This window comes from Rhipicephalus microplus, unplaced genomic scaffold (genome assembly GCF_043290135.1).
Source record: "Rhipicephalus microplus isolate Deutch F79 unplaced genomic scaffold, USDA_Rmic scaffold_16, whole genome shotgun sequence".
Lineage (NCBI taxonomy): Eukaryota > Metazoa > Arthropoda > Arachnida > Ixodida > Ixodidae > Rhipicephalus > Rhipicephalus microplus.
Window position 1 is genome coordinate 6,762,650 of NW_027464589.1, and position 19,676 is coordinate 6,782,325.

The 19,676-nt window shown below is 46.3% G+C and overlaps 1 protein-coding gene across 9 annotated transcripts in view; it reads right to left on the bottom strand.

The window, feature by feature from the left end:
• Positions 1-19,676, bottom strand: part of Hel89B (histone acetyltransferase 1) — a 913,881-nt gene that overhangs the window by 335,440 nt on the left and 558,765 nt on the right. For all 9 annotated transcript variants that reach the window (XR_012888773.1, XR_012888774.1, XM_037419311.2 and 6 more), the window contains one exon: positions 7,612-7,721. Coding sequence is in view for 7 of the 9 variants with exons in the window: in XM_037419311.2 (XP_037275208.2) it covers positions 7,612-7,721 (110 nt within the window). In the remaining 2 variants the exon portion in view is untranslated. The remainder of the gene's footprint in view (positions 1-7,611; positions 7,722-19,676) is intronic.

The following is a 19,676-nucleotide window of genomic DNA, read 5'->3' on the forward strand; positions in this document are numbered from 1 at the left end:
GAGCTACTAAAATGACAGCGTTTAGTTTAATACATGGTCACTACAACGTTGGACGCTATGCTGCCGCACAAGTTGTAACGACGCTCATGCTGACACCGAAGAATTTGGTCAGCGTGCCGAACAAGCCCGACAGCTAGTTTGGGTACGTATTTGTCACCAGCAACACAAAGATGTAAAACGGTACGACGTACAACATAAATTAGTAACCTACACACCAAGCAACAAGGTATGGGTCTAAACCCCAATACGTCAACGCGGATTTTCAGGGAATCTATTACGATACTTCGGCCCATATCGAGTCCCCCGATGCTTGAATGACGTCAAACGAAGTTATTCCCAATGGCGATAACTGTTCCAGTCGCCGAAACCGCTCACCCAAAATCGTGCATGTCACTCGAATGAAGCCCTGCTTTTCCAGCTAACTCTCGCTTGTCCTGTGGGTGGCAGTGCATATGTGTGTTTCTATAAGTAGAGCGCCTTGGCGGTGCATGGGGAGGGTGCTATTTTCAGAGGGAGGCTAATGTCATGTGGTCCTGCAAGAAAGACGAAAGCAGCGCTGCATACGCGCATTTGCACGCTTTTGTGCAGAACGCAACAACGAGGAAGACGAGAAACTGTCTGGCGCACGGTAAATAAAAAGACCGACCTGCAGCTGCTTTGTCAGCTTTTTCAAATGCGACCTCTGTCTTCATGTCGCGACAATATTAAAAAGAGAAGAGGCCCAAAAACAGATCTCTGAGGAACTCCGGAAATTACTCGCAGAAAATCAGAGGTGCTATTGTTAATAAAGACAAATTGTGAGCGGTTATTAAAGGGCCCGCAAACCACCTCCGTTATATTTTTGAAACATTTCAAGTAGACGCACGCACCATATGCACATTGCCATCGCGGTCAACGATTCTACATATGGCAGCGCTACGAGCTGCCTGTGCGTCACAAATCCCAAAAAACGATCCCTCCTTTCCGGGCCTTTCGGGCCTCTGCGTGATACGCCGTTCCATATCTCTGACGCGCCAAGCCAAATATGCGCTGATTAATCGAGCAAGAGCCTACGTCTTCCAGTCAGTCTGCAAGCAGCTGTCCGCGCTTCTTGTTGTTTGTCGTGTTGCCCGTGTGCGTGTAACACGTATGGGGCACGGCGTGTTCCCATACGGGTCTATCGCATTGGCGATCTTTCAAAGACGTGTGCGCAACGAAGAGTCCATACTAGCAAGATTACGGCAGCCACAGTTTGCCAACAAGCATGCAGCTACAATGCAAATGACGAAGTCGACGGCCGTTGTCACGACAACCGAAAGTAGACGGTGTTTCAAGCAGGCTGTCAGCGATGATGTATGCCATGCAAGATTGGGAAGGACACTTGGCGATAGGGCAAAGGAGCTTGGGAGAGGTACCAGCGGAGGGGAATGCAGGAAATGGCGAATGGAGTGATCGTCACAGTTTCGATAATCCAACGCGTCCAACTCTGCTATTACTGCACCGATTCAAAAAATTTTCAAGCCTCAGTGTTCGTCATACACTTGTGCACAATTTCCCTACCACAACTGAATTTCATCTACTGGATGGTTTATGGGCCTTCTAAAGAATGCTTTGACTCATCGTAAGATGTCGGGGTGTACACTTGCCTAAAATAGCTTTAGTAGCAATCGTTGATGTCGTACTTTATAGAACACTTTAGTGAAGTCTGAATATATGAGTCTGCCTATACGGTAGTATCGAGATTTGTGTGAAGATCTGCAGAAACGCTGTAAATTGCGTTTCACAAAAAAACCCTTTGCAAAATACGTGCTGTTAAGCATGCAAAAATTTATTTGAGTCTAAAAATTTTACGGTTTCTGTATAAATAACATGTTCCATGATTTTGCAAGGTGTACTTGTAATTGAGATAGGGCGATAGTTAAGTATGAACAACCCTTCTCACTGTCTAATCATGAGGTATGATGACTGTGGAAAGTGACTGAGAAAACAATAGACATAAATAGACAGCACTGATATCTTTAGTATTTTTTAGTTTGTGTTAACGACTCTGGCTGAAGATTGAATTAAAGAGGAAATACCATCCACATAAATTATCGCTGGAATGGAGAAGCAAACAGTTATCTTCGGAGAAAACAAAAGCTGCATTGAAAACGTTAGCACACACCATGTTGTCAACTGTTTCCCTGTCTTCATTCAATAGCATGCCGCTGCTTTTATCTCGGTAATTAATCAACTGCCAGAATTTCCTTGAATAGTTGACCAACATCTTGGGTAGGTCGTGAAAGTACAATTTTTTTCCTTCCCGGAGAGCTCTTAAGTATGCGCGTTCCCGCTGTGTATTATTTATCCTATACGCATACATTTGTGGTACGTCTTGCTGCTCTGTATAGACATTTCTTTTTGTTATCCAAAATTTTTAAAGAACTGCTGAACCGCCGTTTTTTTGGTAGCTTTTGTAGTGCTATCTTAGGATGTACCTGTCTGCTAGGCTGTTCATTTTTTCTTTAAACATTTGTCAATTTGTATAGATGCTATGTTCAATGAAGAATGTTTAATATGAAGCTAAGAATTCACACAGGTTATCGTACATAGCTTGCTCCTTGCTTGTAAAGATGTACAGCTTTCTTACTCTCAAGCGCGAAACTGCACTAAAGTTAAAGAACATGTAAATGACCTTATAATCGCTGATTTCTTTTAGGTAGGTGAGTGACGATAATTTCTCGGGTTGGTTTGTTAGTATTAAAACTAATACGTTAACTACATCTTGTGTGATATGCATTGGTTATGGCACTTGTGGAGTAAGATTAAAATCAAGGCAAACGTCCAGAAAGTTTTTTACCTCCGTCTGATTTACTATTTGGGGAGCTAAGTTCTGCCAATAGATGTCTGGAAAATTGAAGTCCCCAAAAAGGATAAAGATATCCTTGGTGTGCTACCATGTTATATGCAGAGTGCATTGTTTAGCTCAATGGCGAAAACTAGGTTACCGTAGCGAAGGGGCCTATAGCAAACGCCCGCAAGTACTGACTGTGAGGCCGCATGACAATGAATGAAAAGTCTAAGTTTGACCTGATACAGTGAAATCTTGGTATAACGAACTTCAGGGGACTGCGGACATTTGTTCGTTACTTTGAAAGGTCGTTACAGTGAAAGCTCGAAAATTAGCCATAAATACTAACTTTTCATCGACCAAAACGACTTACCTTTACAACGATGGGTCCTTGAGTTCGTTTTTCACGAAAAAAAAACAAATGCACAAGTAAACACCAAAAAATGCACACTTACTTTAAAAAAGTCTGATGCGAGCAGCACAAACTTTGCAGCGCGAAGGACTCCAGCTCATCCACATTCCTGTGGTGCGATTCTGTTCTTTGGTCCCAAGAGCCTGCTTTTTGCCTTACAGTTGCCGAAGAGTATCCATTGTCTCACTTAGCGAAAACTGCTTCCGCTTCTTCGTCGCAAGCAGAGATGAACTCATTTGTAGTATCACCGCAGCGCGAACGCAGACTTGCTTTGCGAACCCAATAAGTAATCACTGAAAAGAGATTAACACGACCGAAAAAACAAGGCCCCCAAAGAAAAACCCGAAGCATCACGGCTGTCATCGCCTCTTCCGAAGAAAAAAAAAGTGCTAAAGAAGAAAATTCCTCGCATTTTCTTTTCTGCTCTCCAGGTATCTCAGGTTTTCCGCGCCCATGCTTCCTGCTCCGCAACTCCCACTCTGCCTCGCTGACCTTTCCATCTCGTGTTGCCCTTGCCTCTGCGCTCACTTGTACACGTGCAGTGTCGGCGTTTCAACAAAGAGAAAAGAAAAGAAAGTCACCCTTTCGTGTTTTTTTTTTTCCCCTACACACTGTCGCACGTCTTTTGAAAAGCAAGGCGTTCGTTCGCTTTGTCGTCTTCTTGCATACCGCTCCGTTGGTCGTGATGGATTTCAGAACACAAGTTCGTAGTACTGAGGCGTTGTTAATATAACGCGAAACTAAATTAACGCTCGTTATTCTGAAAAGTTTGGTATTTTGAAGTATGTAGTAGTGAAATATTTTACATTGAAACTATTAGCAGTTGGCACGGAATTTTTTAAAAGTTTGTTATTCTGAAAAGTTCGTTCATGAGGGGTTAGCTCTAACGAAATTTCACTGTACTAAGAACGGAACACAATAACTCCTAGCTGACAGCTACGAAAGCACCTCCTCCTCGTGTATCCGAACTATCAGTAAAACACACTGAAAACACACGCTATGCCGCACTTGCAAGCCCGAAAAAAAAAGAAAGCAATGCCCAAAGACCATTGCAGTGTGCCACAATGTGTGAGATCACGGTGGAAAAATGGCAATTAAGGTATCGTTGAATCGCTTCCCAAAGAATGCAGGCGATGCGCGATAGAGAATGGTGCGAAATGGAAACTTACGCAATGGAAAGAAGGTGATGGACATTATGGTAGTTTGTTCCAATCAATTTACTCACAACGACTTGATTCTTCTCAGTTAGTACACCATTATTTAAGAGTGTGTGCTTTCTGTTCAATATTCTGGCATATCTAAATGCAAAGTATAGTTTCGTTTATATAAGCAAGCACTTTAGGAAGGTGGATGCATCACGTGTGTGATTATTTTTCGCATATGCTTGTTTTCTGCGCAAGTAGTAGAGCTATCCATTCTCAAATTGAGCTGCTGTAATCCTTCCTCCCAGACATTTTTTATTTTGCATGTGTGTATATACATGTGCGGACACACGTGCGTCAAGGTTGTGCATGTGTAGCGTGTGTGTATGTTTGAGCATATATATATCATGCCCGTGCATTCGTAGAATGCGCACTGTGCATGCATAATCTTCTTTGAATATCAACTGCTGCCAACACAAATAAGCGAGTGATTAAAACTTGCAACATTATTTATTTGAAACCTAATAACATACATTGGTGACATAAAAGAAAGGAGCACTCCTACGACAGTCATAACTACGATTTGCCTTAACTAAAGTGAAGATACGTTGGCAAAGACATAGCTCCATACCGCAATCAAGTCAATGACATGCGTATTCAACTTTTTATAAGACAAAAGAAATCAATGGGATATGCAACTGGCAGCACGAGTCACAGCGTAGTTACCTCAAAAATTGTTAAGGCCTTGCCTTGCCTGGTACCAGTGTAGCAACGCAACGCAAAAGTGCTAGCACCTTTCCGAGAGGCCCATCTAAGCAGTTGCATTCAACCTTGGGCTCGCTAGACAGGTTCTTCAAGTAAGCCTGATACGGTTCGCTGAAGAAGGTAGATATTTACGTGCACAGTGCAACCATTTCCGCTGTTTCGATAGTGAAATCCTTTATGCCAATAAGAATGAGACTGTTTGTGGCCAGCACCCTTTCTCTTTCGACGAGGCACCGCGGTCCCACAACCCAATCAAGAAACTTCAGCAAAGCACCAAGCGAGAGTGCCGCATTGACCCAGTTAAACATAGCCATCTTAGTTTTTTCAACCAGTGTCACCAGCACAAGGAGCGTTCTCTGGAGTTAGGAACAGCCTTAGTTGCAGCATTCATATCATCCCCAAGCTGAGCTACCTACTCTGGTAATCTGATCTGCTTCTGTCCTGTTTCCGCTTGGTCTTGTTCGATTTATCTTAAACTAATCCCAATGTATGTATGTAACTCCTTTTACTTCCACCCCATCATTTCCACTGTTATGTGTAGAATATAGTGGTCCCTCTCCAGATCTGCGCCAAAGTTGATTTAAGTGGCCGTTACAAAGTAAAAGTGAAAGTTAAATCTTGATTAGTGTCCCTACAAAGGGAGGTACTACACTTAGTGAGGATGGCAGGGCTCGTGATAAGAGAGAGGCTTATCTCGATAGCAGGGTGCCAAATGCCTTCCCCTTTTTTAGTATTCCAGTGGTAACCCCGAGATTGGCGTGGGGCATTGAAATCTCTGCCTATCAAGATGGGAGCTGTTTTGCTACCCTCACAGCCTTATTAAAGATTGCCCTGAACCTTTATCCCATTTTGCTGCGACTGCTATAGACATTGAGGCAGAACAAACTCTGCACTTTACCTCTTTGCCTCTTTTGAACCATTTTTACCAATATATATCCAATTTTTCTCAAACCTAATTTTAAAACATGCTCTATGAAGAGAATTTTCTCGTCAATTAGGGCAGCGAATATCCTGCCCTGATCTTTGCCTTTCCTGACCACGTTAAAACCGGACAGCCTGATCTCATCCGCGAGAGTTTCCTGCAGCACTATATATTTTGGTCTACACTCAAACCTCATTATAACGTAACTGAATATAATTAAATAATGGATATAACGAAGTAAATAAAATTCCCCTTGAAAGCTACATTGAGAACCATGCATTTTTACCTTGTTGTAACGAAGTAAAATTGACCAGTCAATGGATATAATGAACTAAATTAGTCTATTAAATCGTCTATAAAAAAAACGACCGTAGTGTGTTAAGTAAATCGTTTTCTGTGGAGTTTACCGCTCGTTGGGTGTGCTCTTTCAAAACTCCCACGCTGACCTTACAGCCACGCCACGCGAGGCTGAGAGAGCCGTCCTCCTCACACGGCCAGCGGAGAGGATTGAGGCAGGTCATTAATTGCAGTAATCGGTGATGCGCATCTGCACATGTTTGCCTTGCAGCGAGTCAATCAATTTCGCACGTAGTTTGCATAGCATAGTAGCAGGCGGCTAAGCCACACAGCCGCAACACACATGCCGGCACACCTGCCGCACCCAAGCCGAGGGTGAAAGAGCACTGCCAATCGGCTTATTCGCCCCCCGCTTGCTTGAGGCAGGGGTCCTGGCACGTGCGTTGCGGCGGTGCGGGTAGCACGTAGAACAGCCTTAAACACGATGACAACGACAGCGTATCTGCTGCTACCTTCAGCATCGAGAAAGGAAGACTCTCCGTGGCAGCTTTCTTCTTTTTTTTCCTCTCTTTTCGCGCTCGGCCTTGAAAGGAGAAGGGTCTCCACGTGCAGAGACGGAAAAAGAAGAAGCGTGGTAGAGGCGCGTCGCAGACCGGCACTTCAGAGAGAGCAAACAATCCTCCACAGTCTTTTCTTTCCTTTTCTTCTTTTCTTTCTTCGCGCGGAGCGCTGAGAGGTGCCGCCGCGAGATTGGGCATGGTGCTGAGAGCATTTTCCGAGCGCGGTATGTTCAAATTAATCATCGCAAGTGCTTACCCGTTTGAATTACAGGGCGTTTTCGCCCATTGGAATACACTTAGCTTTGACCTCAGCGCGAGTTCAAATTAACCGGAAGTTTGAGTAAAGCGTGTTCGAATTAATGAAATTCAACTGTGTTTATTTTCCGTCGCACGCGTGGTCACGTAGCGGTACATCGGGCCGCGAGGTGGTTTCTGAGCATACATTGCAACAAACTGGTATAATCAATATAACAAAATAACAAATATAATGAAATAATTGCGGCTCCTCTTCAACTTCGTTATAACGTGGTTTGAGTGTATTTTGAATTGTTTTGATGATCTGTGCTAGTGACGCTTTCTTTTGTTGAAATTCCCTGCAGTTTCACTGCCTCGCACTAGGTCTCTTTATCGCCACTGCCCCCCCCCCTCCCGCAACTTGCTAACCTTTGTCACAGATGGAAAAAAAAGATAGCTAATGCACTAACCTTGGAGTAAAGCCCCGAGTGTAGGTGTGGTCCAATGACTTCCAAGGCTTGCAGACTTGTTGTGAGCTCCTGTTCTTCAGCCACCGGTTCCCCATTATGTGTACCACCACCTGGCAAAGCAGAGAGTGTGCCATCAACAATGCCTGCTAATACAACTAATGATGTAGCATGTAAAATATGTGAGACACAGTACAAAAAAAGGGACGAAGGGGGGCTCTCGCCTTTGTCCTGTGTCTCACAAGTTTAACGCACTACGTCATTAGTTATGTCTTACAACACACCCAACTTCATACTGTTACCTGCTAACAGTTTGGTCTAGTACCAAACTGTTTTGCAATGCTGCCTCAAGGATGAGGGATGAGTTGCTTGCCCATTCATTAAAGCCTTCGGGTTCCATGAGCTTGTCTGCATTCTTGAAGGGGCACCAATAATAATGTTGCTGCTCCCCACATGTACCACACTGTCCCATACTTTTGCTTTTTCTTTTTCAATAAGTACATTTTTGAGCTACTCAGACGCAACTCATTTCAAACATTTCTTTCGTGAGTCATTCCCAGTGGTCCCCACTTGGCTAACATGCCCCCCCCCCCCCCCCCCATGAAAGAAAAACCCGATTTCAGAATTGGCATCCTGATTTCAATCAGTTAGGAGATCAGTATCGATGTGTGATGCAAAATCCCTTTCAGGAATGTGAAGGGCCTCCTTTGATAATTTGCCCCCTTTAGCCGCGGCCCTTGCGGGAGACTAATCTTGTAGTGGCAGGCCGATAGCGGAGGCGATCTCTAGAACAAGAATGTAAAAAGCTGGGCATTAGTGCTCAATCATAAGCACATAAGGTGCATTGCTGGCTTCTGGTCCGAGTGCCCATCTCGTTCCTTGCAAAAGATCCCTATGGCATATGAAGTGGTGGAGGGATCAACACAAGCACAGGTGTTGTCCTTTTCTGTTTGTGATCACAAGGCCGTGTACCATAAAGCTCACCAAGTCCATATTAATTGCGGATCCCTCAAGAGTTTTCAAGTGACGCATGCTACTCCTGCTCCCTTCTGCAAAAAATGTGACACAGCCTTTGCTTGTGTGCCATTGCCCCGTTACAAGATGCACAGGCTCTTATAGCGTCTGACTTGAGTCAATATTGAAAAGTTTTTCATAGAATGGAATAAATTACAGAGCTGGATATTATTTGAGCAACTTCAACTATAGCTGTATTACTGGAGTGTAACCTTTTTGGGGTTTTCACCGTACATGTACAGCACTGCCTCCATGCTTAATGCATTTTTGATCATTTCTCTTGCTTGGCATCTGCTGCCACACTTCGGGTGCAGTGGCTTTCACTTGCCCATCTGAATGCATTCATACGGTGTGAGTGGTTCGGGTTTCGTCCTTCGAGTAGTTATGGCTTCTTGTGCCCGCAAGCTGATTGCTGTTTGGTTTCTAATCTCTGAATGACTTGTGATTACTTATAGTGATTATTTATTATATTATTATTATTCTCATTTATTGCTTTCTGGGATGCATGTACATGTTTCTGCGCAGTGCTAATTTAAACAAACGACGCTGCTGTGATTGCATTTTCTGTTTTGGATCAGGAAACAGGAAACATGGAGATCATGTTTCCTGTTTTAAAATTAAAAAAAGCTATAATATATCTTATCGCCCTAGAGCATGAGAACCGAGGGGCTGGACTGTAGCATCGTCGATCTGTGCACGTTGGCCTGTACATGCACTGTCTGCATAGCCACACTGCACTCATGTTGAAGAGAAAAGAGTGCCACTGATACACTCTTTCGCCCTCCACTTGCGTGCACCTAGTGCCCCAGCACGTGCGGCGTGGCTGTTGATGTAGTGCGTGTACAGCTTTCGGCTACAAAAAAGATATACCCCGCATCTTGCTGGCCAATACAAGGACAACTTCATTATCTGGAAAGCAAAGTTCTCAAATAGGGGCTCCGTAGTCCTGCCACAAAATCGAAGGCCAGTAGTGATTGGACAGCAAGTTTTTTAATACTGTCATGCGAAATTTTTGCTTTTATAACTTCCTTGACTTTTTCTCCCACATGACGAACCCTCCCCCCTTGATCGACATCAACTTTTCTGAAAAAAAAAAAAAAAAAAGAGGGTTGTTGAAAAAAAAAAGCCAGCAGTGTTATGGTAGATAAGCAATGTTCAAAGCAGTAGAATTCAATGAACTTAAAAAAGGAGGACACAATCATAAAAGTGCTTTTTTCATTGTGAGCCTTGTGCTTCCTGCCATTGATGCATATGCCATTAGCATATTTGTGTGAGGTAGTTGTTTACCTATTGTAGTAAGAACAAAAGGTACAGTTTTCTTAATTATATGATTAAATGCTGAACCCACAGAAAAAATAACTGCAAATCTACACTTGTTAGAACAAACTAAACAAGCACATCAACTTTTATCAAATTTGGTAGGAAAAAACTAAGCAGAGCTTTGAGACCAAGTCAAAGAGGCCATTTTATGAAAATGCTGGTGTCAGCGACGGTGTCATTTATTTCAAGCGAAAAACCTGCGTTATTCAGAAGAAAAAATTCGAAAAAGATGCGAATAAATAAATAATAAGATTTTCACTTCAAGTGGGAATAAAACCCAGGACTTGTGCATGGCAAGCAGATGTTCTGCTACAAAGTCATGCCCGTGATCGATATTACTTCGGAAAAGAACACTGTAACAATGTTACTACGGTTGAATCTCATTAACTCCAACACACTTAATTCAAACTTTCGATTAATTCGAACTCACTATGAGGTTCCGTCAAAGCTATGTGTATTCTAATAAGCGAAAACGCCCGGAAATTCGAACGTGCAAGCACTTCCGACGGTTAATTCGAACATACTGCACTTCAAAAATGCTATCAGCACGCCGCCCAATCCCACGGCGCCACCTGCGACACCTCAACGCTGCCCGCGCAGGAAATGAAAAGGAAAGAAAAGGCTGCGGTGGAATGCTTGCTCTCTCTCAAATACCGATTGGCGACGCACCCGTGTCATGCTTCTCCTTTTTCCGTCCCTGCCATGTAAAAACCCTTCTCCTTTTAACGCTGTGCGCGAAGAGAGAGAGGCAAAAAAAAGAGAAGCTGTCGCGGGGTTGGATGAATGCGTGGTTGAAAGAAAAAAAAAGGCACTATCTTCTGCAGCCCTTGCCCTTAGAGGGAGCGCGGCTCTGCGCCTTGAGGAGGGGGGTCTCTCATGTGTTGGTGCCATGCTTCCCCCATTCCCCTCCCTGCCACGTAACCCTTCTCCTTCAACGAGTGCGAAGAGAGCAAAGAAAAAAAAAGCTGCTGGGAAGTGTTGGTTTTCTCTCAAATGCCGATCTGCTGCTTTCCGCGTGGAGACGCTCCCCCTTTCTCGTCACGTGTTGGCCATGCTGCGGCTGCGTAGTGGGGAGGCCCCACTACGGTATGCATTTGTTGTTGTCCTCGTCTTAAGGTAGTGTCGGCGCTGGACATTGTCGCGCGCAACTTCTCTTGCCAGGAGAATGCTAAAGCCGAAGTAGAAATGCTTCGCAAGCTACGTGCAAAATTGATTGACTCGCTGCAAGGCAAACTTGTACAGTCGCGCATCACCTATTACTAGTTATTAATTAATAACGGATGTCCTGTGATTTGTGAATAAATGTAAGTCTTCTGAAACTTCCCCAACGTGTGTTAGCTCAATGCACATGCGCCACTGCATGGAGAGCCCCCTCTTTACTTAGCTTTCATTATTTTGAACTTCTTTTGATTCGAAGAAATTCTCGAGCCCCTTGAAGTTCGAATTATTGGGATTTGGCTGTATGAAGTGGAAAGAGTCTCATTAAAACCGAATATTTCATGACGAAAGCATAGAAACACACCATTGTCAACTGCATAATGAATGATTTGTTCAAAGGTTCACTGGCATAATTATTACATTCAACAACAGCATTTACAACGTGTGCAGCTGTACAGGCTCACATACTGCCTTAGGAACAAGCAGTGGGAACTTCACAACAGTACTCTTGCAGGATAGTTTGCAAAGGCCAATTTACAGGTGCACTGAAGTTCATGGCAGCATGGCTAGCACTTGAGAAGGTAATGCAAAAAACGGTCCAATTACGCTATCGCATTTTAGTCGTGAAGGCAAAACTCAAGCAACGGTTACTTCTTCAAAACGTGTTTACAACTGACACAGCCTTATGTATTTCCCAGAATTCAAAAACTGTGCAATCTTTACAGTAGCCAGATATTCACTCCCTTCAATGGCGTAGTTGAAAAGTACTTTGTATGAGGGAAATGGTCCCTATTTTTAAAAGCAACTCTTCTGCTATACTATTAGAGCTTTTACAGTTTGTGCAAGTAAGGGGGAAAAGGGCATTAAAGGCCTGAAAACTAAGCGAGTGGAAGAAAAAAAAATTATGTCTTCCCATTGGGCATGCCAAATATCACTTGCATACTCTCCTTCAAGAGAGCGAGATTAAAGGTGGGTGATTAACTGCAGAATAACAAAGTGGATGTGTTCAAAATCGCTTGTTGCCCTGGCGCATTTCCTCTACAGGTTTTCCCTCTCACTTTAATCCAAGTGCCAGCTTAAATAATCTGCAAGCCATTGAAATATTCTGAGTGCCGAGCTATTTAATCCTTGTGCCAAACATTTATTCCAAGCGCCAACGTATTTAATCCAAGCGCCAACTCACTCAGGGCGCGTGCCATTAAGTTTTATCCAAGTGCCACCGTGCTTAATCCAATTGCCAATGACTTTAATTAAGGTGCCAGTCAGTTTAATCCAAGCACGAAAACCAGAATACGGGGAGTAAAAATGGCAGTGCGATTGAAATGCAGTTCCTACAGTATAAAGACAATAGTCGGAAGGAAAATCAATCATTATTACTTGTATTCACGAATACTAAAAATTACTGTCGTGGTTCGCTTGAGTCGTGTTTGGAGTGCTTATACTTTGCTATGTGCAAGTTTGTATAGTGAGTGCTTGGCACAGGTGAAATAATTTTAATGGAAATGAAAATAACACAGGAACATATTACTGAATATTTTACAGTGCAATGAAATTCAGTGTCTGTCACCAAAGCTCATAATTGGCTTTGGCACAAACTACAACATTACATGACCAGGACAGGTCATGTAATGCGAAGGACGCAATATGTTTATTGGAGTGCCAGAATGCATAACAAAAAATAGAAAACTTGGCCATGGGCAGTGATGGGTCAAAGGCAGCTACATAATAAAAAAATTAGGAGGCCGTTGCACGGCACTGTGAACTATAGATAATTACAATATGTTTTTGTCCTGCAGTGCATATAAAACGTAAACTGATCATCCTGATGTGGCAATGGAAGTTTTATCTTAAATTATTGTTTTTTTTTCATTGTTTAATTCAAACAAAATTAAATGTCTTCAATGATATGAACAGTACTGATTGTTCATTTAGCTTTGTAGTTTTGTGACGTACTTGACCAACGTGATAAAACGAACACAGAGGAAAGAAAACGGTAATAACGCGCAATTGACCATGGGCCTAGCTTTCTTTTCTTTTTCTGTACATGTTTTTTTACGCGGCATTGCGCCTCTCATAGCACATTGGAAGCTTGCGGATTCAGCGCAATCACTAAATCTCTCTCTCTCATATATATATATTGAAAAAGCGTTTATTGGCGACTGTTGCGACGGTAGTCCTACGATAAAACACGATCGGGCAAGAGCAACGATCAAGCAGATGTCGGCGATGATCAGCACGAGCCGAGCGAGAGCAGCCCAGCACCCAGTACCCAAGCGGTGGCAATGTTGCTTGCCAACGATGCGTTTTTTTCTTCACAATTTGCCCCCGCCGAAAAAGAGCCATCCTGGCGACCTAAGAGTCTGGAGGCAGAGGGCTATGATATGGCTTAAGGCGGGCGACGTGGACGATGTCACGTCCACGCCGGCGCATGTCGTCAGGTGGGGAAAGTGGCTCAATGAGAAAATTCACCGGCGAGGTTCGCTCCAAAACGCGGTATGGGCCCTCGTATTTTGGAACGAGTTTTGAGGAAATGCCGGGGGTTTGGTAAGGAACAGCCAGCCATACAAGTGATTTCGGGGAATAGCTGGGGCTTTGTGAAGAGTCGACGTTGTTTTCTTTCTGGGGCTGTTGTTCTTGTGACGTAAAGGTGCGTGCGAGTTCACAGCACTCTTCCGCATTTCGGGCAGCTTCGGACACAGATGGGCATTTGGATGCGTCAGGATGGTATGGAAGGAGAGTGTCGATGGTGTGGGATGGTTCGCGTCCATAAAGAAGAAAGAAAGGTGAAAATCCAGTGGTAGACTGTGCCGCGGTGTTATATGCGAACGTGATGAATGGAAGAATGCGATCCCAGTTAGTATGATCGGATGTCACATACATGGCGAGCATATCGCCAAGGGTGCGGTTAAATCTTTCTGTGAGCCCGTTAGTCTGCGGGTGGTATGCCGTGGTCTTGCGATGAACAACATGGCATTCAGAAAGCAGAGACGTGACGACTTCTATTAGGAAGGCTCGACCTCGGTCGCTCAGTAGTTCTCGAGGTGCACCATGTCGTAGTATGAAGCGATGAAGGATGAAGGATGCTACGTCCCGCGCAGTGGCACTTGGAAGGGCGGCGGTCTCAGCGTAGCGTGTTAAATGGTCCACAGCTACTATGATCCACCAATTTTCATCTGATGTTGTCGGTAGAGGGCCATAGAGATCAATTCCAATCCAATCGAAAGGTTTGGCAGGGCATGGAAGCGATTGAAGCGCACCGGACGAGTGGAAAGGCGGTGATTTGTGGTGTTGACAGTCAGGGCAGCCCATAACGAATTTTCGAACGAAATTAGACATTCCGCGCCAGTAGAAGCGATGGCGAATGCATTCGTAAGTTTTGAAAACTCCGGCATGACCACATTGGGGATCGTCGTGAAAGGAGGCGCAGATTTGTGATCGCAAGCTGCGCAGGACAACCAAGAGCCACTTACGACCTTCGGGGGCGTAGTTGCGTCGGTGTAGCAGCCGATCACGAATGGCGAAATGAGCAGCTTGACGTCGGAGAGATCGTGGTACTGCAGTGGTTGACGATCCAGAGAGACAGTTAAAAAGGGAAGCGATCCACGGGTCCTTGTGTTGTTCACTGGTAAAGGAGTCGAGGTCGAGAGATGCGACGGAGTTGGTACTAGTGGTTCCGCAGGCCGAGTCGGGAGGTAAAGGCGAACGCGACAGGGCGTCGGCGTCAGAATGCTCGCGTCCACTGCGATAGATGACATGAATGTCGTACTCCTGGATTTGCAGTGCCCATCGAGCTAGGCGGCCAGAAGGATCTTTCAATGTGGCGAGCCAACAAAGTGCATGGTGGTCCGTTACCAGGTCGAATGGGCGACCGTACAAATAAGGGCGGAACTTGCGAAGCGCCCACACTAGCGCCAAGCACTCTTTTTCAGTGACGCTGTAATTGGCCTCATCTTTAGTAAGTGTGCGACTCGCATAAGCGACGACGTATTCGGAGTAGCCCGGCTCGCGTTGGGCGAGGACGGCGCCTAGACCAACCCCACTAGCGTCTGTGTGAACTTCCGTTGCAGCTGTTCGGTCGAAATGCCAAAGAATTGGAGGAGATGTTAGCAGACTATGGAGCGTGGCAAACGCGACGTCGCAGTCAGAAGACCAGGATGAAAGGTCTGCGTCACCGCGTAGGAGGTTGGTCAGTGGTGACATGATCGACGCAAAATTTCGCACGAAGCACCGGAAGTACGACCATAGTCCGACAAAACTGCGTAATTCTTTCAGTGTAGTAGGTTTCGGGAACTCAGCGACTGCTCGCAGTTTTGCAGGGTCGGGTCGAACACCATGCTTGGACACGATGTGCCCTAAGATGGACAGCTCTCGGGCGGCGAAGCGGCACTTTTTAAGGTTCAGTTGGAGCCCAGTGTTGGTTAAACACGTCAGAACCAGTTGGAGCCGAAGCAGATGTGTAGGAAAATCGGGAGAGAAAACGACAATGTTGTCGAGGTAGCATAGACACACAGACCACTTCAGCCCACCCAGTGTGTTGTCCATGAGTCGTTCAAACGTGGCAGGAGCATTGCAAAGCCCAAATGACATTACGTTAAATTCGTACAGGCCATCTGGTGTAATGAACGCAGTTTTCTGGCGATCAGCTTCTGCCATAGGAACCTGCCAGTATCCAGATCGTAAGTCTAAGGAGGAGAAGAATTCGGCTCCTTAGAGGCTGTCAAGGGCGTCGTCGATGCGCAGTAATGGATAGACATCTTTCCGTGTCACCTTGTTTAATAGCCAGTAGTCGACGCAAAATCGAATCGATCTATCCTTCTTCGAACTAGAACGACAGGAGATGCCCAAAAACTGTGCGATGGTTGAATAACGCGACGGTGTAGCATCTCTTCGACCTGGTCGTTGATGACGTGACGTTCTGCAGCAGAGACACGGTACGGTCTTTGACGCAATGGCTGGTGCGAACCGGTGTCAATGTAGTGGTGCACTGCGGAAGTCCGACCCAATTGCAGCTGAGAAACGTCAAATGAATTCGCGAAGTGCTGGAGGAGATTAAGAAGCTCGGAGCGTTCATGGGCACTTAAGGTGTCGGCCATGGAACTCGAGAAGGTGTCACTCGATGAGCATACCAGTGGGGAAAGGGCATGAAGTTCGGTCGAGGCGCTACAGCACGATTCGTCTGGCATGTTAAGGAATAAAGAGGAATCGAGGTACTCCACTCGACCGAGACATTCGCCGGCAAGTAGCGTAAGCGGTGCAGAAAGGGGGTTGTGGACGAAAATATTGCTTCGGCCCGCAGTGACGTCGAGTGTAGCGAAAGGCAAGAAAACGGCTCTGCGGCTCATGAAAATGTCGGAAGGTGTAAACATTACTGTAGCATCGTTATGGTCATCGCAGCAAACAGGGACAACGGCAAGAGAGGCTGGCGGAATTTCAGTGTCTTCACGTACGACGAGTTTTGGGAACCGCTCAAGAGTTTCGTGCAAAGGTTCGTCAGACAGGTGCGAAAATTGAACTTCAGCGCGTGCGCAGTCGATGACGGCATGATGATGTGACAGGAAGTCCCACCCGAGGATAACGTCATGCGAGCACACTGAAAAGACGAACTCGACAACGTACATAGAGCCTTGGATGAAAATGCGGGCTGTACAGGTGCCGAGAGGTTGAACTAGTTGTGCGCTAGCCGTACGAAGCGATAGTTCAGAGAGTGGCGTGGTCACTTTGCGTAGGGAGCGGCAGAGCTGGGCGGCTATAACAGAAACGGCAGCACCTGTGTCGATGAGGGCAAAGGTAGAAACACCATCGACAGATATGGCGACGACGTTAGCAGGTGAAGTGCGAGGACTTGGGCATTTCGATGACGGCGCAGTTCTTGCCTCTGGAACTGCGGCGTACAGTTTTCCCGGTTGGAGGAAGCTGGTCGGGGACGCATTGGGGACAGAGATCGCCTGCGAGGAGACGGCGAGCGGGGAGAGTGAGTCGGAGCTGGGGGCTGGGGTGACTGAGGCTCGGGAAGATTAGTAAAGCCATACTGCGGTGAAGGATAGGGAGCAGGTAGGTGCGTGGGCTGCGGGTCATACGGTAACGGCCAAGTAGCGTTGTGTTGCGATTGGAAGCGACGACGGCAATATCGTGCCTGGTGTCCTGGAGTACCGCAGGCGTAGCAGATCGGTCGATTGTCAGCAGTGCGCCAGGAATTGGTGACTCGCGGTGCGGCCCAAGGTGTCGAAAGAGGGGTAGAGTGGGGAGCAACTGCAGGCATGGGTGGCATAAGCTGCTGGCGGGGTCTGCTGCGTACCACCTGGGCATAAGTAAGAGGCGCGGCCACGGGCTGCATAGCCGGCCCATGGGGAACAGGCATGACAACAGGCTGCTGGTGGGCAGCGGCGGGAACAGCCTGAGCTACCTCTTCGGCAATAACGTCGCGGAGTGGTGAGGGCAGACGAGAGGACGGTGGCTGCTGCGTGAAGGGAATCAACGACAGCTGCCGAGCTACTTCTTCACGCACAAAGTCTTTGATCTCTTGCAGGGTTGTTGAGTAATCAGGAACAGAAGTAAGACTAGATAGTGAGTCCGCGTGTGAGGAAAATGGCCGAGTCAGGGCGTGCTGCTTCCTCAACTCGTCGAAACTTTGACATAAAGTGTCAAGTTCCGCAACGGTGGCAGGATTGCGCACCAGGAGCATCTCAAATGCGCCGTCATTTATCCCTTTGAGGATGTGTTGAATCTTCTCCGACTCGGGCATGGCGTTGTTCACACGGTTGCAAAGACCAATAATGTCTTCAATGTAACTGGTGAACGATTCAGATGGCTTCTGTACGCGAGTCCGCAAGCGTTGTTCGGCTCTGGACTTGCGGACAGCAGGTCGGCCGAAAACGTCAGCAAACAACGTTTTGAAGATGGACCACGTCGTAATGTCGTTTTTGTGGTTGTTATACCACATTTCGACCACGTCAGTGAGGTAAAAGATGACGTTAGTCAGTTTGTCCGCGTCATCCCACTTGTTTTTTGCGCTTACCAGTTCGTAGTTAGCGAACCAGTCTTCTACGTCGGTCTCATCAGCTCCGCTAAAGACTTTGGGCTCTCACAAACGAAGAACGCCGGGGTTGCTGGGGGATGGAGTGGAAGAGCCAGGTTGCGCGTTGTTGGTAGCCATGATGGGAGGTAGCGTTCGGTTGCGCAGCTCCAGGTTTAGGCGACGGCGAATGGCAGCACCCAGGTTCAGGCGACGGGGAATGTCAGCACCCTCCACCAATTAAAAAAGCGTTTATTGGCAACTGTTGCGACGGTAGTCCTACGATGAAACACGATCGGGCAAGAGCAACGGTCAAGCAGATGCCGGCGATGACCAGCACGAGCCGAGCGAGAGCAGCCCAGCACCCAGTACCCAAGCGGTGGCGATGTTGCTTGCCAATGATGCGTTTTCTTCTTCACAATATATATAATATATATGTGACGTATGAAGTGATAGTTGGTAGAGGCAGAGAAGGAAGAAGTCAGAGTAGAATAAACATGGGGTATGCGCCAGGCCACGTCACCCATTCTTCATAGAGTCACACGAGTCGACAGGATGAAGACCTCGCAACCACTTCCTCGCCCGGCCATCATCATCGAAGACCTCAGCGAGACGCAGTGACCGAACGCGGACCACAGAAGAACGCGGACCACCAAGACCACCAAGCATCATGACAGCAGCATCAGATGACCTTCCCATTCCCAAGTACACCGGAGCAGCGGACGATGGACCTGTACAGGACTGGTTCGACCTGTTCGAGCACCACGCAACCGCTGCATCATGGTCGGAACGGGAGATGGTCACCAACTTTACCGACTACGTCTCTGGTGAGGCATTCAAGTTTTATCTCACACACATATTCGAAAACGACAAATCATGGCAAAAGATCTGGGAAGAGATGATTACCCGTTTCAAAGAATACGATGAAGACCTGTTCATACCTCATCAGCGGAAGGCTTTTCAACTGACCCATCACAGTTACGCCAAGTCTTCCCGCAGTAAGCCTGTTTTCCAAACGAGATCTCAGAGAAAATATACCACCATTGTACCATCATGTGACTCTTCCGAAAAAACGTCACGCATTCGAACACGGACTGGTCACGTGCACGTCGCAACAGACAAGGTAAAGCGTCCGTATACCGAAAGGAATCTAGAAAATTTCGCCAAAAAACTGAACCTAAGCCCGCCTTTCTCAAGAGCAATGAAATCGGCATTTTCAACGTGTTCACTGCACCACAACACTTCAGATTTTACAGAACCACCCAAATGCCTTGATGTATTGTGTCACACACAAGGGCCAAACGGTTTCGAGTGTGTGACGGAATTTACGTGTGACGAGCTGGTGAATCCTCGCAATACCAGCCCCCACCCTGACGTTCCCGACCAGGGTCGTTCGAGAGACATTGTCAGCCTAACTACGCTGCAAAAAAAAAAAACATACGCCATCAGAACCACCTGAAGCCATGTCTGTTGTGCTCTCATCGTCAAGTGACAACACACATGTGAGTCAAAGCACTGCAGGAATTTCGAATCCACCAACGCCGGCGCATTGTCAACTGACAGA